Source organism: Lagenorhynchus albirostris, chromosome 11, assembly GCF_949774975.1.
Source record: "Lagenorhynchus albirostris chromosome 11, mLagAlb1.1, whole genome shotgun sequence".
NCBI classification, from domain to species: Eukaryota; Metazoa; Chordata; class Mammalia; order Artiodactyla; family Delphinidae; genus Lagenorhynchus; species Lagenorhynchus albirostris.
The window spans coordinates 42111380-42131434 of record NC_083105.1 but is presented as its reverse complement, the minus strand read 5'-3'; the positions used below and the strand labels follow the sequence as shown (position 1 = coordinate 42131434).

The following is a 20055-nucleotide window of genomic DNA, read 5'->3' as shown; positions in this document are numbered from 1 at the left end:
CTGCCTTCTCCACATAATTTTGTGTGTATATGGCACGAGTTGACACCCTAAAACAGTGTGAATTCTATCAAAAAGGCACTGTTTACAATACGCAGAATAATCTGACAGGTCTACTTCAATGATGTCTGAAAGTGAAGGATATATTTGAGATAGGTAAATAGACAAAAACCCTTATAAAAGTACAGCATTACTGTTTAAATATGCTATAGCTATATAAAAGGAAATTAAGTGACAGAGAAATGACCCTTTTGTGATAATTAAGACTATAAACACTTTGAATCATATTATAGTTCTGTAACACAAAAATGACAAAAAGTATTTTCTTAAAGGCACAAAAGCGTAAATACTAAATGAGGGTTTTATTTTACAAGGCCAATTGTTTCAATGGAATGGTAACAAAGATTACACTGTATAAGTAATACAAAAAAGTACTGACATGAAATATAAGTAAAATATCTATTGCTGAAACTTATTTCACATGCTGTATTTATTATCTTTTCCCGGGCCAGCTACGTCTCACTAAATGGTAGATAACTGAAGGCATAGTATATTTAACAACTAAAACAGAAATGCACACATCAATAATTATTACTCATTTAAATTTTCAAGTGAAAAAATAAAATTTTTGATCAAATGAAAAAAAAACGGTCATAGGTCTTAAATCCTAAAAACCACCATGAGGCTCTCAGACAACTGGGAACTGTAAATCACAATTTTTATGAATCCATTGTGAAGAAAGATTAATCTCAGGTGGAGAAGTCAACTACATATATGGCTAAATACAAAGTTAATTGTGTGTTTTAAAGTATTCACATACTAAGCCTAGTATAAGCACTGATCTAAAACTAAGCCACCTATTCCTGAGTTTTGTGTTCAGTTCACAGAAAGGAACTCACACAAATAAAAACATAAGACTATTAGATTAGATATATGCTTTTAGTGTATAAGAAACAGTCATGAGTAACCCTGCTCTTTCTCATGAAATAGTTTTTGACTCCTTGAGTAATAAGAGCCCATAACACATTTGCCCTAACAAGAAAATATACAAAAGTAAATAACTACCTCTCCAGTCTTAGAAGATAACCATACAAATAAAACACTGTTTAGACCAAATGAAAGTAACATGACTAAAGTCCCAAAGGGGAGTTGCCAACACAAAATATAAGTTTTCAGGGTTTAATAATGAAATTATTTTGTGATCAGCCAATCAACTTATATAAATTAATACTAATTTAAACCATAAAAAAGGATCAAGTCGTACAGTATTTACAAAATATATATCAATGAATAGGCAGTAGAGCATAACATTGGTAACAGAAAGTGAGTATAAAAATTATATCAACAAGTATGAAATACAAACAAAACCCCACCTATTCTAGTGTAGTCACATTTTACCTATACTTATACTGGGTGTAGGTATATGTTATTTACGCATAATCTATTTAAAAAATGTTTTCACACATACATATGGAATACACTTTTTTGCCAAAAATACATGGGAAATAGCTCTTCATAAAATCTAAGGATATTTAAGATAGCTATATTGGTTAAGTGGTAAAAAGCAGGCCCTTTTAATCATTTTCAATTTTCATAATTTAGCAATCATTCCTTGATTTTATACTTATCATGGCATAAACATTTGATTGTATTTTTACTAGTGTCTCAGTCTCTTCTTAGTCGAAGGCAAGTGTAGCCAGAGCAATTATTCTCTCTGACCTTCATTTTCATTTCAAAATCTACTTTCAGAATTCTAAGATACATAAAGGAAAAACATTAAACTGAAAACAATATTTAGGAAAAATGTTTGCCTGAGCCTGAACAAAAGGAATCTTGAGGAATTGTGGTTTTGCCACAGACTGCAGTTACTGAGAACAGAGAAGGATAACAGAGAATTAAACTTGAGAACTTGATGCTCTTCTTAGATGCTCAACTTATTGCACATTTTAAAGAAACCAATTTTAACATACACATAAATACCACCACACGAAGTGTCTTTTCTCATTGTCCTTCTCTTTTTGGCTTTTGAAGTAAAATATTGGTTATATATATATTTTCTATTCAACTGTTTCACTGAACACACTAGAATCTAAATGAAAGCTAAAATAACTTTTTCATAATGAAAAATCATGACTATCAGCATTTCATACACCCTATAATTCCATCTCTAAAATTTGGCCTATGTTATTGGACCAACTGAGTTTAAAAAAAAAAAGAAAGAAGGACAGCAATCAAGTTTGACCACACTTTTTTCAGCAAGTGCTTAATGGGGTGTTATACAGGTTATACAGGTATGACAGGAAATATATAATCAGTAGATCCGAGTACCAGGGTTTTTTTTGTTGATATACACATACATATATTTATACCTGTATCTATAAATATTAAATTCTAGGGCTTAAAAAAAATCTTGTGTAAACTTTTGATAAAGCAGTTTGCCACCTTGTCTCTCAAATCAATTTTGACCACAATTTTTTTTTTTTGCTGTTTCTAAGAAGACAATTGAACTGAATGCTTTAGAAATGATTTTTTTTCACAGTACAGTGCATTGAACTATTTATGTCTATTATCCCATCATTTCCCATTCTGTAATTCCTTACTGATAGAAGTTTTGTGCCGGTTTTATGAAGAAAATAGATTGCTACACATATATTTATAAGATTGATAGCATTTTTGTTATGAATGACATTAATGCTATATATTTCATAACACGAACATACCATAGACTACAAAGACTACTGTAAGGTATACATAAGACACAATTGTGTATACATGTGGATTTATTATACTCACATGTAGACACAGTCTCACAAAAGCTAGAAATGTTCTGGCACTTAACACATAGTTCACTTTAATAACCAAATAGAATAGATCTTATTTCAGGGTTAAGGATAGAAGGTAGGAAAAGTCAACAGTTCTACATATATTTCTAAGGTTTTCTGTTTTAGAAATATTGTGATGTTTCAATAAAGACCAAAGCATCTTCAACATTGGTCCCAGGCCAAATATGATCATTCCAGTTCATTGATTCAATGGTAAAGAACTTCTACTTAAACATGAAGTTTATTATGACTTGAAGCAAAATCAGGAGAAAAATGATGAAGTAGTCTTTTTGTTGCAGAAAATAATCCGTGGCAGGTGTGCTTGAAATTAAATGATTTCGAAGAGCCATAATATTTCTATAAAAATAAGCAACAATAAATTTAATAATTATTTACCAAAAATGTTAGCAAAGAAATCACAATTTGATATATGATCATTGTATAAAATTCAATTGTATAAAGTTCCATCAATTACTACCACCTGAACAGGGAGCTGATTATGCTTTGTGGAACCACTATTAGGTCTTGCCTAATCTATACTCTGCACTGTACCAAATATATTACTTAATGATGTGTGTTAAACATAATTTTTAAAGTTTGATGACTTTAAAATATATCACTTTCTTTGTTATCACAGTGGTTTTAAAACAAAAATTTTGCTTCTTAGTTGGCCCACTAAGGTTCTTTTATCTTTCTTTAGGAGACAAAGGCAGAGTTGGAGAAAAATCCTTAATTCACCAGGAAAAAAGTAATACAACAAATATTGTGACATTCCTAACTTGAAGAATGCTCTGTAGGCATTTCATATGCTAACAAAAAAATGTTAATTTAGTCATAAAATGAGCTTACATTATCCTCATGCCACTCTAAACGCTTTTGGCTAAAAAGAGCTGATTAGTGAAGACGTCTTTCTTTTTGACTTCTTCTATTGAAGTGTTTTATGAGTATAGAGAAAGAAAGGAGGCAAATATGAACAAGTAGGCTCTTTAATTTATAAATATAATTAAGTTAGGAAACTCAAGCACTTTATATAAGGGCTGATGATACCAAGATGCAGAAGACACGCTCCCTGCTCTAAAGAAGCTCACGGTCCAACTGGGGCAGGGTGGAGTGAGGGAACAGACACACACAATTAGCAACTCTATAGCGCAGTAAGCTCTCAAAAAGACTGTGTATAGGGAGCCATACGAGCCAAGTGGAAGGATTAATAACTACGGGGCAGAGTGATTAGAAATGTTACAAAAAGGGTGACATCTGAGTTATATTCTGAGGGATAAACAGGGATTTTCTTGAGGGGCAAGGTGGGAGGAAGGGCAATCTAAAAAGCGGATTCAGTGTGGGTAAAGACCCAAAGACGAGATAGCACGGTATATTCTGGAGATGTGAGGAGTTTCATAGGACTAGAGCATGAGTAAGTGTAGAGGAATGGTAGGAAATGAGGCTGTAGATGAAAACAGCAATTAAATGTAAGCCATAGATCACCAAGAACAGAAAAAAATATCTTAAAAAAAAAATCCTCCAGGACATCTAGCGCTGAGTGCTGAATACACAAAAGAAGGTTGGCTAATATTAAAAAAACTTAACATCTGATATAGCAATGGGAGACAACCGATCTGAACTCATGCTAGCCTTACCAGTGGAGCAGGATCAGGACCCCTTCCCTCCCAAGGAACTTCCCTACGTGTTATGACCGTTAGTTGCTGGATCTTGCAGAGGTGAGTGAGGGGATGGGTCTGGGAGTGCACAGGGAACACTTGAAGGTCTCAGGGTAGTGGCTATTTGCCCACTGTTATGGAAGTGTTTCAATATTTTAACAACTGGTACATTCTAATTAAAATCAGCCATGTACAAAGGAGACTGGCTTTCTCAGGAACCACCCCACTTCCACATTCAACCCAACTATATTCCTAGTATGCTACAGCAGTAAGATGAAGAGACTCCAATTCCAGTTTCACAGATGAGACAAAACAACCTCCCCATCTCTCCCAAATATTTTAGTGCTGAAGGAATTTCCTAAGTTTCAGTAATCAGGTGACAGACGCCAAGGTTCTATTTTAGCTTAGCAATGTTATAAAAATGTAAAGTTTGCATATGATTTCCTACATAACAGGATTCTTAACTCCTCTAGACTCAAATGAATAGTCACTGTCGTATGTATTACCTTTTAATTTCTTCCTGTGTTTGTTTTATAGATTCAATGGAAGTTTGAATGTCTCCCAGTTCTATCCCTTTTTTTCTTCTTGCACTTGGTTTTACTGATTGAGCTAAAAAGACATTTAGAATAAACTTGGTGAAAACAGTGAACATATTTAATTATAAACAATCTAAATTTCAGATTAATGATTCTCATGTAATAATTTTCCTAGGCATTATTTTTATGGCTTAGAGACTAACATACTACTCCTAATACTTGGCATTTTTGAAGTTTCAATCATATTTCAAAACTAGAACACTATAGATATATTTAAAGTAACCACGAATTAGTTAAATTTTGGATTGAATCAGCTTTATTTTTTAACCAATTAAAATAGACAAAAATATTTCTTTAAAAATACATATATTGGGCTTCCCTGGTGGCGCAGTGGTTGAGAGTCTGCCTGCCGATGCAGGGGACACGGGTTCCTGCCCCGGTCTGGGAAGGATCCCACATGCTGCGGAGCGGCTGGGCCCGTGAGCCATGGCCGCTGAGCCTGCGTGTCCGGAGCCTGTGCTCCGCAACGGGAGAGGCCACAACAGTGAGAGGCCCGCGTACCGCAAAAAAAACCAAAAACCAAAAAACATATATTAACTTGGAGGAGGTATTACTCTCTTCTGCCTCTTGCCTATTTGCCTACATCTGAAGAAGTCAGCTTTTTAAGCTCCCTTTTCAATTTTTTAATTAATTGTTAATGTTATCTTTATTCCTTTAGTAACCCAAACTTTAAACCTTTTCAATTGGTTTAAATATCTCTTCTACAAATTTTTATTGTCAACTAACAAAGTGTATGGTATTTTTAAAAATCCCTTCTCAAAAAAAAAAAAAAAAAATCCCTTCTCATATCCATTCCTTCCTTTCCATTTTTGTTCAGAGCTTAACCTCTCTCCAGATCTCAGCTTTCTCATTTGTAAACTTGGGATAATAATAATACTCAGACTTCACATGGTTGTAGGAAGGTATGTTTAACCACCAGTTTGGCCCACATTAAATACTCAGTAAATGTCAGCTGATACATTATAGGTAATATAGTGGAGTGGATAAGAGAATGAATTAAGGAGCCAAAATATCTGCATATATATATATATATATATATATATATATATATATATATATATATATACATACTGCCTTATGGGGCATACGACCTTGGGCAGGTTAACCCATGTCTCACTTTCCTCTTCTGTGAAATGGGAACAATAGTATAACTAATACTCCTTTTGAGCACAACAGTACCATGTGACTCCTACTTTTAGAACTTTATTCATTTTATTCCTCTTTTATTCCAGTATCGTGTCCACTCACCAGCATCCCTCAAGCCTAGATTGCTATAAACCATTAAAAATCCTCATAATTCATCAGGGTTCCTTTCCTCTAAGGACCTTCCCTCAAGCTGAATTCAGCCCCCTTTCCTTTAAACTCTTTACTATTTGTCATCTACTAGTTTCTTAGCATTTACCATTTATTCACGTCTAGTATTATCTCTGTAAAACTGAGTTCCCCAGCTTAGTGTGAACTTAGTAGAGACTACGGTTTTAAGAAAACTTTATTTTCTCATAATGTCTCAGACATTACCTTAATCCTTGATTATATCTCAGTGTAGTTCAAGACAGTTTATACATTATCTGACTTAAACAAGAATGGCACACTAGTAAATTTAGTTCATAATTTGATATAGTTATATTTTTACTTCTGTGACTTCTAAACACCACAGTAATTTATTATGAAAATAAAAAACTTTTCTGAAGCATGGAACTGAGACCAAAACTCAAGAAATGGTGCCTGTGTTGAATCTAGGAAACCAGCAACAATTTTTCAGAAGCTAACAAGGCATAAGAGCTAGCACTGCAGTGTGGTTCTTGATTTGCATGTTTCCCCTTTTTTCACTTCCCATGCCTTTACCCTGTGGCCTGGTTTTGAAATTTATAATCTAAAATAGCTTTTTTTGTACATCATCCCTGCCCCCACAAAAACTTACAAATCTCCTTGAGTTAATATGAAAAACCATTTTCTTATATCAAACATAGTATAGTAATATACTTTAAAAAATTTAGACTCTTATAGTCAATAGTCTACAATAAATATTTTTACCTTCACTTCCAGATGAGTCCTGGATATCAGGTTCTGGGGACGAATAGCCTTTTGCCACTTTCTTCTGTTGCCTGGTTGGCTTATGTTTCATTTTTGGGACACTAACCTGAAAAAAAAAATCATGCTATTATGTGAATTTGCACTGAATTTTGTAATTAAAGACAATGTTGTACAACCGTCAAAACTGTTCATGGGCACAGTACTTGGAAATAAAAACAAAGATGAAATAGTCTAATTAAGACTTAACAAATATGATACACTTATACAAATTGTTTAATTTTAATAAGAAACATTAATTTGGCACAAACATCAAAGAGTATAAGAAAATATACAATGAAGAGTTTCCTTCCCACTCCTGACTCATATCCACCCACTCTCTCCCCCACTAAAAAGATAGTCAACACTATTAGTTTGTATATCCTTCAAGAGACATTTTTATGCACACACAAATAAGAATATGGATACCTCGCTTTTCTAACTGCACCAGTTAGTACATCTAGTTGAATGTTAAAAATAGTGCTCTTTTAAGATCATACTTATCTTGTTCCCAACATAAGAAACATTCTCAGTGAATGATGTTGGGTTTCCAATAAAATTATTTAGATTGCTTACTTTTAATAATATCTGGATAATGTAGAAAGCATCTTATAATAAATGGAAATGATATTATTATTTATGACTAACGATGTTGAGCATCTTTTCATGTGTTTGTTGGACATGTGTGTATCTTCTTTGAAGAAATGTCTATTCAAGCCCTTTGTTCATTTTTTACTTGGAATGTTTGTCTTTGGTTGTTAAGTAAGGAGTTCCATATATATTCTGGATATTAAACCCTTACCAGATAAATGATTGCAAATATTCTCTCATGTTGTCTTTCACTTTGATAATGTCCTTTGATAGACAAAAGTGTTTAATTTTGATGAAGTTCAATTTATCTATTTCTTCTTGTTGTTCCACATGCCTTTAGTGTCATATCTAAGAATACGGTGCTAAATAAAGGGTCATGAAGATTTATCCCTGTTTTCTTTTAAGAGTTTTATGGTTTTAGCTCTTATTTCAGGTTGTGGGTCTACTTGGAGTTAATTTTTGTATATGGTTTGAGGTAGGGGATCCAACTTCATTCTTTTACATGTGGAAATCCAGCACCATTTGTTAAAGAAGCTTTTCTTTTCCCATTGAGTGGACTTGACAACTCTGTCAAAGGTATCATGTTTTTAGATTCCACATATAAGTGATATCATATGATATTTGTCTTTCTCTGTCTGACTTACTTCACTTAATATGATTATCTCTAGGTCCATCCATGTTGCTGCAAATGGCATTATTTCATTCTTTTTATGGCTAAGTAATATTCCATTGTGTATATACACCATATCTTCTTTATCCATGTATCTGTTTTGTTTGGAGGTTTTTGATTACTGGTCCAATCTCTTAATTTGTTACAGGTCTGTTGAAATTTTCTATTTCTTTTTGAGTCAGGTTATGTAACATATGTGTTTGTAGAAATTTGTCCATTTCATTTGGTTACCTAATTTGTTGGCATACAAATATTCACAATATTCTCTTATAATCCTTTTTATTTCTGTAAGGTCAGTAGTAATGGCCTCACTTTCATTTCTGCTTTTAGTTATTTTCGTCTTCTTGCTTTTTTTCTTTCTTAGTCTAGCTAAATGTTTGTCAACTTTGCTGACCTTTTCAAAGAACTAACTTTTAGTTTCATTGATTCTATTGTTTTTCTATTCTCTATTTTATTTCCATTCCAAATTTCCTTCTGCTGTCTTTGGGTTTAGTTTTTCCCTTCCTTTTCTAGATCCTCATTGTTAAGTTAGGTTATTGACTGGACATCTTTCTTCTTTTTTAATATAGGTATTCACAGCTATATATTTCCCTTTGAGCACTGCCTTTGCTGCATCTTATAAGTTTTGGTATGTTGTGGTTTTTGTTTTTGTTTTTCTTCATTCATCTAAGTGTTTTCTAATTTCCCTTATGATTTCTTCTTTGATTCATTGGTGTTGTTTAGAGTGTCTTGTTTAATTTCCACATATTTGTAAATTTCCCAAGTTTCTTTCTGTTATTGATTTCTAGCTTCATTCCAGTGTGGCTGGAAAAGATACTTTGCATGATTTTAATTTTTAAAAAATTTATTTAGATATGTTATGTGGCTTAACATATGTTCTATCCTGGAGAATGTTCCATGTTTACTTGAGAAGAATGTATATTTGTTGTTGTTGGGTAGAATATTCTATATATATATGTTAGGATTAGTTGGTTTATTGTGTGAGTCAAGACTTTTGTTTCCTTATTGATCTTCTATCTAGATGTTCTATTCATTATTGAGAGTGATACTGTAGCATTCATCTATTGTTGTAGAATGGTCTATTTTTTCCTTCATTCAGTCAATGTTTGCATCATACATTTTGGGGCTTCATAGATTGGTACATATATAGAGATAAACTGGCTCTTTTATCAATACATAATGTCTTTTTTTGTCTCTTATAATAGTTTCTGACTTGAAGTCTATTTTGTCCAATATTAGTATAGCCATCCCAGCTCTCTTTTGGTTACTATTTGCATGGAATAACTTTTTCTATCCTTCCGTTTTACTCTATTTGTGTCTTTGGATCTGAAGTGAATCTCTTGTAGACAGCATATAATTGGATCATGTTTGTCTTAATCCATTCTGCCAATCTGCCTTTTGAATAGAGAGTTTAATCAATTTACACTTAAGGTAATTACTGATAAGGAAGAAATTCTGCCATTTTGCTGTTTTCTGTATGTCCTATACCTTTTTATGCCCTTCATTTTTTTCATTACTACTTTTGTGTTTAATTGATATTTTTTGGAATGAATTGTTTTGATTCCTTTCTCATTTCCTCTTGTATATGTGTTTTAGATATTTTCTTTGTGGTTATCATGAGAATGACATTTATGCCTAAATTTATTACAATCTAGCTTGAATTGATACCAACTTAATTTCAATAGCACACAAAAACTTGGTTGCTTAACAGCTCCATTGCCCCTCCCTATATGTTTTTGTTGTCACAAATTACATCTTTATGCACCGTATGCTCTGTAACATAGATTTGTAATTATTTTCATTCATTTAATCTTTCAAATTCTGTAAAAAATAAGAAGTGTAGTTGTAAACTAAAACTACAATAACACTGGCTTTTATATTTGCCCATCCATTTACCTCTACTGAAAATCTTTATTTCTTCATACAGCTTTGAGTTTCATTTCAACCTGAAGGACTATTTTAGCATTTCTTATATGGAAGGTCTAGTGGTAATGACCTCACTCATCTGGAAATGTCTTAATTTCTCCCCCATTTTTTTTTTTTTTTTTTTTTTTTGCGGTACGCGGGCCTCTCACTGTTGTGGCCTCTCCCGTTGCGGAGCACAGGCTCCAGACGCGCAGGCTCAGCGGCCATGGCTCACGGGCCCAGCCGCTCCACGGCATGTGGGATCTTCCCAGACCGGGGCACGTGGGATCTTCCCAGACCGGGGTACGAACCCGTGTCCCCTGCATCGGCAGGCGGACTCTCAACCACTGCGCCACTAGGGAAGCCCTCTCCCCCATTTTTGAAGGACTGTTTTGCCATATATAGAATTCTTGTTTGACAAGTTTTTTCTTCCAGCACTTTAAATATGTCATCTCATGCCTTTTGGCCTCCATGGTTTCTAGTGAGAAATTGGCTACTATTCCTATCAAGGATCGCTTATACGTGACAAGTTGCTTCTCTCTTGCTGCTTTCAAGATTCTTTTTGTCTTTGACTTTTGACAGTTTGCTTATAATGTCTTGGTGTGGGGGTCTCTTTGAGTTTATCCTATTTAAGAGTTTGTTGAACTTTTTGGATTTATAGACTCATATCTCTCATTAAATTTGGGGATTTGGTGGACTTTTTTCTTTAAATATTCTTTTGCCTCTTTCTCTTCTTCTTTTCTTTCTGGGACTCCCTTAATGTATATGATGATCCACTTGATGGTGCCCTATAGGTCCCTTAGGCTCTGTTCACTTTCTTCATTTCTTTCTTTCTGTTCCTCAGACTAGATAATTTCAATTGTCCAATCTCTGAGTTAGCTGATTCTTGCATTCCACCTTCTCCAAATCTGCTGTTGAGTATCTTAGTGAATATTTCATTTCAGTTATTGTATTTTTGAGCTCCAGAATTTGTTTGGTTTCATTGTATAATTTCTCTTTATTGATATTCTGATTTTGTCTATATAACTTTTTCTTGATTTCCTTTAGTTCTTTGTCCCTGTTTCCTTTAACTCTTTGAACATACTTAAGATAATTGTTTTAAAGTCTTTGGTAAGTCTGGTATCTGGACTTTATCGGGAATGGTTTCTGTCAACTTACATTGTTCCTTTTAATGGGTTCGTATTTCCCTGTTTCTATGTATGCTTTTTAATTCTTTGTTGAAAACTACACATCTAAATATTATAAGGTGGTAACTCTGGAAATCATATTTTCCACTTTCTCCAGGGTGTGCTGCTTTCTGTATTGTTGAAGGCTATTGTACTCCATCTGTTCAGTGAATTTCCCAAACTGTATTTGCAAAGACTTTTCTCCTTGTTGTGCATGGTCACTGAAGCCTGTGTTCCTCAGCTTGTGTTTAGCTAGTATTTTGACATAGATTTCCTTGAACACCAGTAGCTAAACAAACAAGACACAAAAACAAAAAAACCCGCAAAACCCAAACTCTCCTAGTCTTAGCAGACAGGCTCTGTGTACGGGCACTCCTTCAACATTTCAAGCCTAGAAATTAGCTTAAGGTGAAAGGTAAGGGTTTTTTCAGGTCTTCTCTGAGCATAAGCATCTTGCCTTGGGCATTTTCATGGCTTTCTAGATTCTCCTGTATACATGGGGCTTTTCAATGCCCTAGTTTCCCAAAGAATCTCTCCCTAGCTTTTTCTCCTGGGCCTTACATGGCCTATTGTGTGTTTTATTGGTAATCTTTTGCCCCAGGTATCTGCAGGTTGTTAGTTTGGCTTGTACTATTTTCAAGCAATGCCTGCAGCCTTTCTGGCTCAGCTCTGAGTTAGAAAAAAAAAAAGATGCATGCCCTGCATAAATCCTTCAGGTAGCCCCCAGACAGGTTACAAAAGACATACACAGCCCTGCACGCAACTTTCTGGAGGGGTCAACCCCAGTGCACTGCCCCTTATGGAGAGGTCGGATCCTGGCACTTCCCACTTCTGGAGAGGTCATTGGGGCTGAAGCCAGGCAGGACTTTGGGGGCACTCAGAAGCCTTCTGATGGAGCTCTGCATTTGAAGCCTGGATGCAGGAATTTTCAGAAGAGCATGGTGCTGTGCACGATGGCTGTTTGGCTTGAAAGACAGACCCCTGAGTCACAAAGGACACTATGATGCCGCCCATAGATTTCCCCATATGCTGCACTGACACTTGGCACGGTGTCCTTCTTTACAGAGAGGAGAGTTCAGAGGATTCTTCTCTTGCTGCCATCACTGAGATGTTATAAGCCACTGCTTTCAAGTAGACCGAAGCTGGAGGCGACTTCAAGATGGTGAAGGAGTAAGACGTGGAGATCACCTTCCTCCCCACAAATACATCAAAACTACATCTACATGTGGAACAACTCCTACAGAAAACCTACGGAACGCTGGCAGAAGACCTCAGACTTCCCAAAAGATGCCCTCAAGCGACCTACATGCAGAGGCGGGGCCAAATCCAATGCTGAACCCCAGGAGCTATGCAAACAAAGAAGAGAAATGGAAATTTCTCCTAGCAGCCTCAGGAGCAATGGATTAAATCTCCACAATCAACTTGATGTACCCAGCATCTGTGGAATACCTAAATAGACAACGAATCATCCCAAAATTGAGGTGGTAGACTTTGGGAGCAACTGTAGATTTGGGGTTAGCTTTCTGCATCTAATTTGTTTCTGGTTTTATGTTTATCTTAGTTTAGTGTTTAGAGCTTATAATCGTTGGTAGATTTGTTTACTGATTTGGTTGCTCTCTTCTGTGTTTTATTTTCTTATATATATATATTTTTTCCTTTTTCTCTTTTTGTGAGTGTGTATATGTATGCTTCTTTGTGTGATATTGTCTGTATAGCTTTCCTTTGCCATTTGTCCTAGGGTTCTGACCGTCCATTATTTTCTATTTGTTTGTTTGTTTTTTAGTTTTCAGCACTTGTTATCATTGGAGGATTTGTTTTTTGGTTTGGTTGCTCTCTTCTTTCTTTCTCTCTCTTTTTTAAATTACTTTTAAATATTTAATAATTTTTTTCTATTTTAATAACCTTATTTTAATTAATTAATTAATTTATTTATTTATCTCCCTTTTCTTCTGAGCCGTGGGGCTGATAGGGTCTTGGTGCTCTGGCCAGGTGTCAGGGCTGAGCCTCTGAGGTGGGAGAGCTGGGTGCAGTACATTGGTCCCCCAGAGACCTCCCTGCCCCACATAATATCAAGTGGTGAAAACTCTCCCAGAGATATCCATATCAACGCTAAGACCCAGCTCCACTCAACAACCAGCAAGGTACAGTGCTGGACAGGCTATACCAAACAACTAGCAAGATGGGAACACAAACACATGCATTAGTAGAGAGGCTGCCTAAAATTGTAAGTTCACAGACACCCTAAACCACACCACCAGATGTGGTCCTGCCCACCAGAAAGACAAGATCCAGCCTCATCCACCAGAACACAGGCACCAGTTCCCTCCACCAGGAAGCCTACACAACCCACTGAACCAACCTTACATACTGGGAGCAGACCCCAAAAACAACGGGACTATGAATCTGCAACCTGCAAAATGGAGACCCCAAACACAGTAAATTAAGCAAACTGAAAAGACAGAGGAACACACAGTACATGAAGAAGCAAGGTAAAAACCCACCAAACCAAACAACTGAAGAGGAAATGGGCAGTCTACCTGAAAAAGAATTCACAGTAATGATAGTAAAGATCATCCAAAATCTTGGAAATAGAATGGAAAAAATAAAAGAATGTTTAACAAGGACCTAGACGAACTAAAGAGCAAATAAACAATGATGAATAACACAATAAACGAAATTAAAAACTCTCTAGAAGGAATCAATAGCAGAATAACTGAGGCAGAAGAATGCATAAGTGACCAGGAACATAAAATAGTGGAAATAACTACCACAGAGCAGAATAAAGAATGAAAAGAATTGAGGACAATCTCAGAGACCTCTGGGACAACATTAAACGCACCAACATTCAAACTATAGGGGTCCCAGAAGAAGAGAAAAAAAAGGGACTGAGAAAATATTTGAAGAAATTGTAGTTGAAAACTTCCCTAATATGGGTAAGGAAACAATCATTCAAGTCCAGAAAGCACAGAGAGTCCCATACAGGATAAATGCAAGGAGAAACAGGCCAAGACACCTAATAATCAAACTATCAAAAATTAAATACAAAGAAAAACTATTGAAAGCAGCAAGGGAAAAGCAACAAATAACAAACAAGGGTATCCCCATAAGATTAACAGCTGATTTCTCAGCAGAAACTCTACAAGCCAGAAGGGAGTGGCAGGACATGTTTAAAGTGATGAAAGGGAAAAACTTAACAACCAAGATTACTTTACCCAGCAAGTATCTCATTCAGATTTGACGGAGAAATTAAAAGCTTTACAGACAAGCAAAAGCTAAGAAAACTCAGCACCACCAAACCAGCTCTATAACGAATGCTAAAGGAACTTCTCTAGGCAGGAAACACAAGAGAAGGAAAAGACTTACAGTAACAGACCCAAAACAATAAAGAAAATGGTAATAGGAACATACATATATCGATAACTACATTAAATGTAAGTGCATTAAATGCTCCCCCCAAAAGACATAGATGGGATGAATGGATAAAAAAACAAGACTCATATATATGCTGTCTACAAGAGACCCACTTCAGACCTAGGGACACATACAGACTGAAAATGAGGGGACGGAAAAAGATATTCCATTCAAATGGAAAGCAAAAGAAAGCTGGAGTAGCCATTCTCATATCAGGCAAAACATACTTTAAAATAAAGACTATTATAACAGACAAAGAAGGACACTACATAATAATCAACAGATCAATCCAAGAAGAAGATATAACAACTGTAAATATTTATGCACCCAACATAGGAGCACCTCAATACATTAGGCAAATGCTAACAGCCATAAAAGGGGAAATCGACAGTAACATAATCATAGTAGGGGACTTTAACACCCCACGTTCACCAATGGACAGATCATCCAAAATGAAAATCAATAAGGACACATAAGCTTTAAATGATACATTAAACAAGATGGACTTAATTGATATTTATAGGACATTCCATCCAAAAACAGCAGATTACACTTTCCTCTCAAGTGCTCATGGAACATTCTCCAGCATAGATCATATCTTGGGTCACAAACCAAGCCTTGGTAAACTTAAGAAAATTGAAATCGTATCAAGTATCTTTTCCTACCACAACACTATGACACTAGATATCAATTACAGGAAAACATCCGTAGAAAATACAAGGATATTCAGGCTAAACAATACACTACTAAATAATCAAGAGATCACTGAAGAAATCAAAAAATACCTAGAAACAAATGACAATAAAAACACGATGACCCAAAACCTATAGGATGCAGAAAAGCAGTTCTAGAGGGAAGTTTATAGCAACACAACCCTACCTCAAAAAACAAGAAACATCTCAAATAAACAACCTAACCTTACACATAAAGCCATTAGAGAAAGAAGAACAAAAAAACCCCCAAAGTTAGCTAAAGGAAAGAAATCATACAGATTGGATCACAAATAAATGAAAAAGAAATGAAGGAAATGATAGCAAAGATCAATAAAACTAAAAGCTGGTTCTTTGAGAAGATAAACAAAATGGATAAACCATTAGCCAGAGACATCAAGAAAAAAAGGGAGAAGACTCAAATCAATAGAATTAGGAAAGAAAAAGGAGAAGTAACAACTGACATTGCAGAAATACAAAGGATCCTGAGAGATTACTAGAAGCAACTCTATGCCAATAAAATGGACAACCTGGAAGAAATGGACAAATTCTTAAGCATGCACAACCATCCAAGATTGAACCAGGAAGAAGCAGAAAATATAAACAGACCAATCATAAGCACTGAAATTGAAAATGTGATTAAAAATCTTCCAACAAACAAAAGCCCAGGACCAGATGGCTTCACAGGCCAATTCTATCAAACATTTAGAGAAGAGCTAACACGTATCCTTCTCAAATTCTTCCAAAATATAACAGAGGGAGGAACACTTGCAAACTCATTCTATGAGGCCACCATCACCCTGATACCAAAACCAGACAACGATGCCAGAAAAAAAGAAAACTACAGGCCAATATCACTGATGAACATAGATGCAAAAATCCTCAACAAAATACTAGTAAAAAGAATCCAACAGCACATTATAAGGGTCATACAACATGATCAAGTGGGGTTTATCCCAGGAATGCAAGGATTCTTCAATATATGCAAATCAATCAATGTGATACACCACATTAACAAATTGAAGGAGAAAAACCATATGATCATCTCAATAGATGCAGAAAAAGCTTTCAACAAAATTCAACACCCATTTATGATAAAAACCATCCAGAAAGTAGGAATAGAGGGAACTTACCTCAACATAATAAAGGCCATATATGACAAACCCACAGCTAGCATCGTCCTCAATGGTGAAAAACTGAAACCATTTCATCTAAGATCAGGAACAAGACAAGGAAGTCCACTCTCACCACTATTATTCAACATAGTTTTGGAAGTTTTAGCCACAGCAATCAGAGAAGAAAAAGAAATAAAAGGAATCCAAACAGGAAAAGAAGAAGTAAAACTGTCAGTGTTTGCAGATGACATGATACTATACACAGAGAATCCTAAAGCTGCTACCAGAAAACTACTAGAGCTAATCAATGAATTTGGTAAAGTAGCGGGATATAAAATTAATGCCGAGAAATCTCTTGGATTCCTATACACTAATGATGAAAAATCTGAAAGAAATTAAGGAAACACTCCCATTTACCATTGCAACAAAAAGAATAAAATACCTAGGAATAAACCTACCTAAGGAGACAAAAGACTTGTATGTAGAAACTATAAGACACTGATGAAAGAAATTAAAGATGATACAAACAGATGGAGAGATATACCTTGTTCTTGGATTGGAAGAATCAACACTGTGAAAATGACTATACTACCCAAAGCAATCTACAGATTCAAGGCAACCCCTATCAAACTACCAATGGCATTTTTCACAGAACTAGAACAAAAAAATTCACAATTTGTATGGAAACACAAAAGACCCTGAATAGCCAAAGCAATCTTGAGACAGAAAAACGCAGCTGGAGGAATCAGGCTCCCTGACTTCAGACCATACTACAAAGCTACAGTAATCAAGACAATATGGTACTGGCACAAAACCAGAAATACAGATCAATGGAACAGGATAGAAAGCCCAGAGATAAACCCAAGCACATATGGTCACCTTATCTTTGATAAACGAGGCAAGAGTACATAATGGAGAAAAGACAGCCTCTTCAATAAGTGGTGCTGGGAAAACTGGACAGCTACATGTAAAAGAATGAAATTAGAACAGTCCCTAACACCATACACAAAAATAAACTCAAAATGGATTAAAGACCTAAACGTAAGGTAACACACTATAAAACTCTAGTGGAAAACATAAGCAGAACACTCCATGACATAAATCACAGCAAGATCCTTTTTGACCCACCTCCTAGAGAAATGGAAATAAAAACAAAAATAAACAAATGGGACCTAATGAAACTTAAAAGCTTTTGTACAGCAAAGGAAACCATAAACAAGACAAACAGACAACCCTTAAAATGGGAGAAAATATTTACAAACAAAGCAACTGACAAAGGATTAATCTCCAAAATATACAAGCAGCTCATGCAGCTCAATATCAAAAAAAACAAACAACCCAATCCATAAATGGGCAGAAGACCTAAACAGACATTTCTCCAAAGAAGATATACAGATTGCCAACAAACACATGAAAAGATGCTCAACATCACTAATCATTAGAGAAATGCAAATCAAAACTACAATGAGGTATCACCTCACACTGGTCAGAATGGTCATCATCAAAAAATCTACAAACAATAAATGCTGGAGAGGGTGTGGAGAAAAGGGAACCCTCTTGCACTGTTGGTGGGAATGTAAATTGATACAGCCACTATGGAGAACAATATGGAGGTTCCTTAAAAAACTAAAAATAGAACTACCATACAACCCAGCAATCCCACTACTGGGCATATACCCTGAGAAAACCATACTTCAAAAAGAGTCATGTACCACAATGTTCACTGAAGCTCTATTTACAATAGGCAGGACATGGAAGCAACCTAAATATCCACCAACAGATGAATGGATAAAGAAGATGTGGTACATATATACAATGGAATATTACTCAGCCATAAAAAGAAACGAAATTGAGTTATTTGTAGCGGGGTGGATGGACCTAAAGACTGTCACACAGAGTGAAGTAAGTCAGAAAGAGAAAAACAAATACCGTATGCTAACACACCTATATGGAATATAAAAAAAAAAGTTTCTGAAGAACCTAGGGGCAGGACAGGAATAAAAACGCAGATATACAGAACAGACTTGAGGACACGGGTGGGGGAAGGGTAAGCTGGGATGAAGTGAGAGAGTGGCATGGACTTATATATACTATCAAATGTAAAATAGATAGCTAATGGGAAGCAGCTGCATAGCACAGGGAGATCAGCTCGGTGTTTTGTGTCCACCTGGAGGGGTGGGAAAGGGAGGGTGGGAGGGAGACACAAGAGGGAGGAGATATGGGGATGTATGTATATGTATAGCTGATTCACTGTTATATAGCAGAAACTAACACACCATTGTAAAGCAATTATACTCCAACAAAGATGTTAAAAAAAAAAAAAAGACATACACAACAATTTGTTAACAAGGTCTACTGTACTTCCTGTGGAACCAGGGCTCACACTGGGAACGTGGGGACCCTTCAAGACTGCCACTGCACCAGGGAGGCATTAGGACAAGAGCAAGTAAAAAATGCCATGAAGCCTTCTTGCTGCTCTGAAGTCACCTGATTCTTGATTCAGCTCTCACTTAGTTGCTGCAAACCTCTGACTGTTTTCCAGAGTTCAGGCAAATTTGGTTATGACAGTTTCTGCTTGATTTTTTATGTTTCTTTGGGGGCAAAATAGCTTGGAGCTGCCTACTGTATCATTTTTCTGACCTGAAATTTTAAATTGTGGAGCCAAATTTTAAAGGTTGGTAACCAAAGATACTACGAATTTTAAAAATTTATATGCAGAGCAGGATCTAGTTACTTTTTTATTACATACCATTGGAGTGCGATGTTTCACTTTGGTCTGGATAACACCATCTTTTTCGTACTGTATCATATCGTTAAGTGGATCCCATGGTCGAGTACTACATAAATGAAAAAAGACCACTTGTTTAATGACTAGGCAAAACGCTCAGAAACTTTTTAAAAAACTTTCTACTCTACGATTAGATTTTCATTGGTAATTATAAACTTAGCTGTAAGATTAAGATATGTCATATCTAATCTTCTGATCCTCAGCTTATTTTATAGGCTAACTACTATCATGGAGTCAAATTTATAATGAATGGAACATCAAGGGTAAAATCTCACACATATTCATACTAACAATAAAAAAAACCTAGCAGGCTTCCCTGGTGGCGCAGTGGTTGAGAATCCGCCTGCCAATGCAGGGGACACAGGTTTGAGCCCTGGTCTGGGAAGATCCCACATGCCGCGGAGCAACTGGGCCCGTAAGCCACAACTACTGAGCCTGCGCGTCTGGGGCCTGTGCTCCGCAACGAGAGGTCGCGATAGTGAGAGGCCCGCGCACCGCGATAAAGAATGGCCCCTGCTTGCCACAACTAGAGAAAGCCCTCGCACAGAAACGAAGACCT

The 20055-nt window shown here is 35.8% G+C and overlaps 1 protein-coding gene across 7 annotated transcripts in view; it reads right to left on the bottom strand.

The window, feature by feature from the left end:
- Positions 1-340: 340 nt before the first annotated feature.
- Positions 341-20055, bottom strand: part of OSBPL8 (oxysterol binding protein like 8) — a 192977-nt gene continuing 173262 nt past the window's right edge. For all 7 annotated transcript variants that reach the window (XM_060165249.1, XM_060165248.1, XM_060165251.1 and 4 more), the window contains 4 exons: positions 19458-19545; positions 7105-7210; positions 4981-5083; positions 341-3176 (listed from right to left, as the gene is read on the bottom strand). In XM_060165249.1, coding sequence (XP_060021232.1) covers positions 3044-3176; positions 4981-5083; positions 7105-7210; positions 19458-19545 — 430 coding nt within the window. In that variant the 3' untranslated portion in view covers positions 341-3043. The remainder of the gene's footprint in view (positions 3177-4980; positions 5084-7104; positions 7211-19457; positions 19546-20055) is intronic.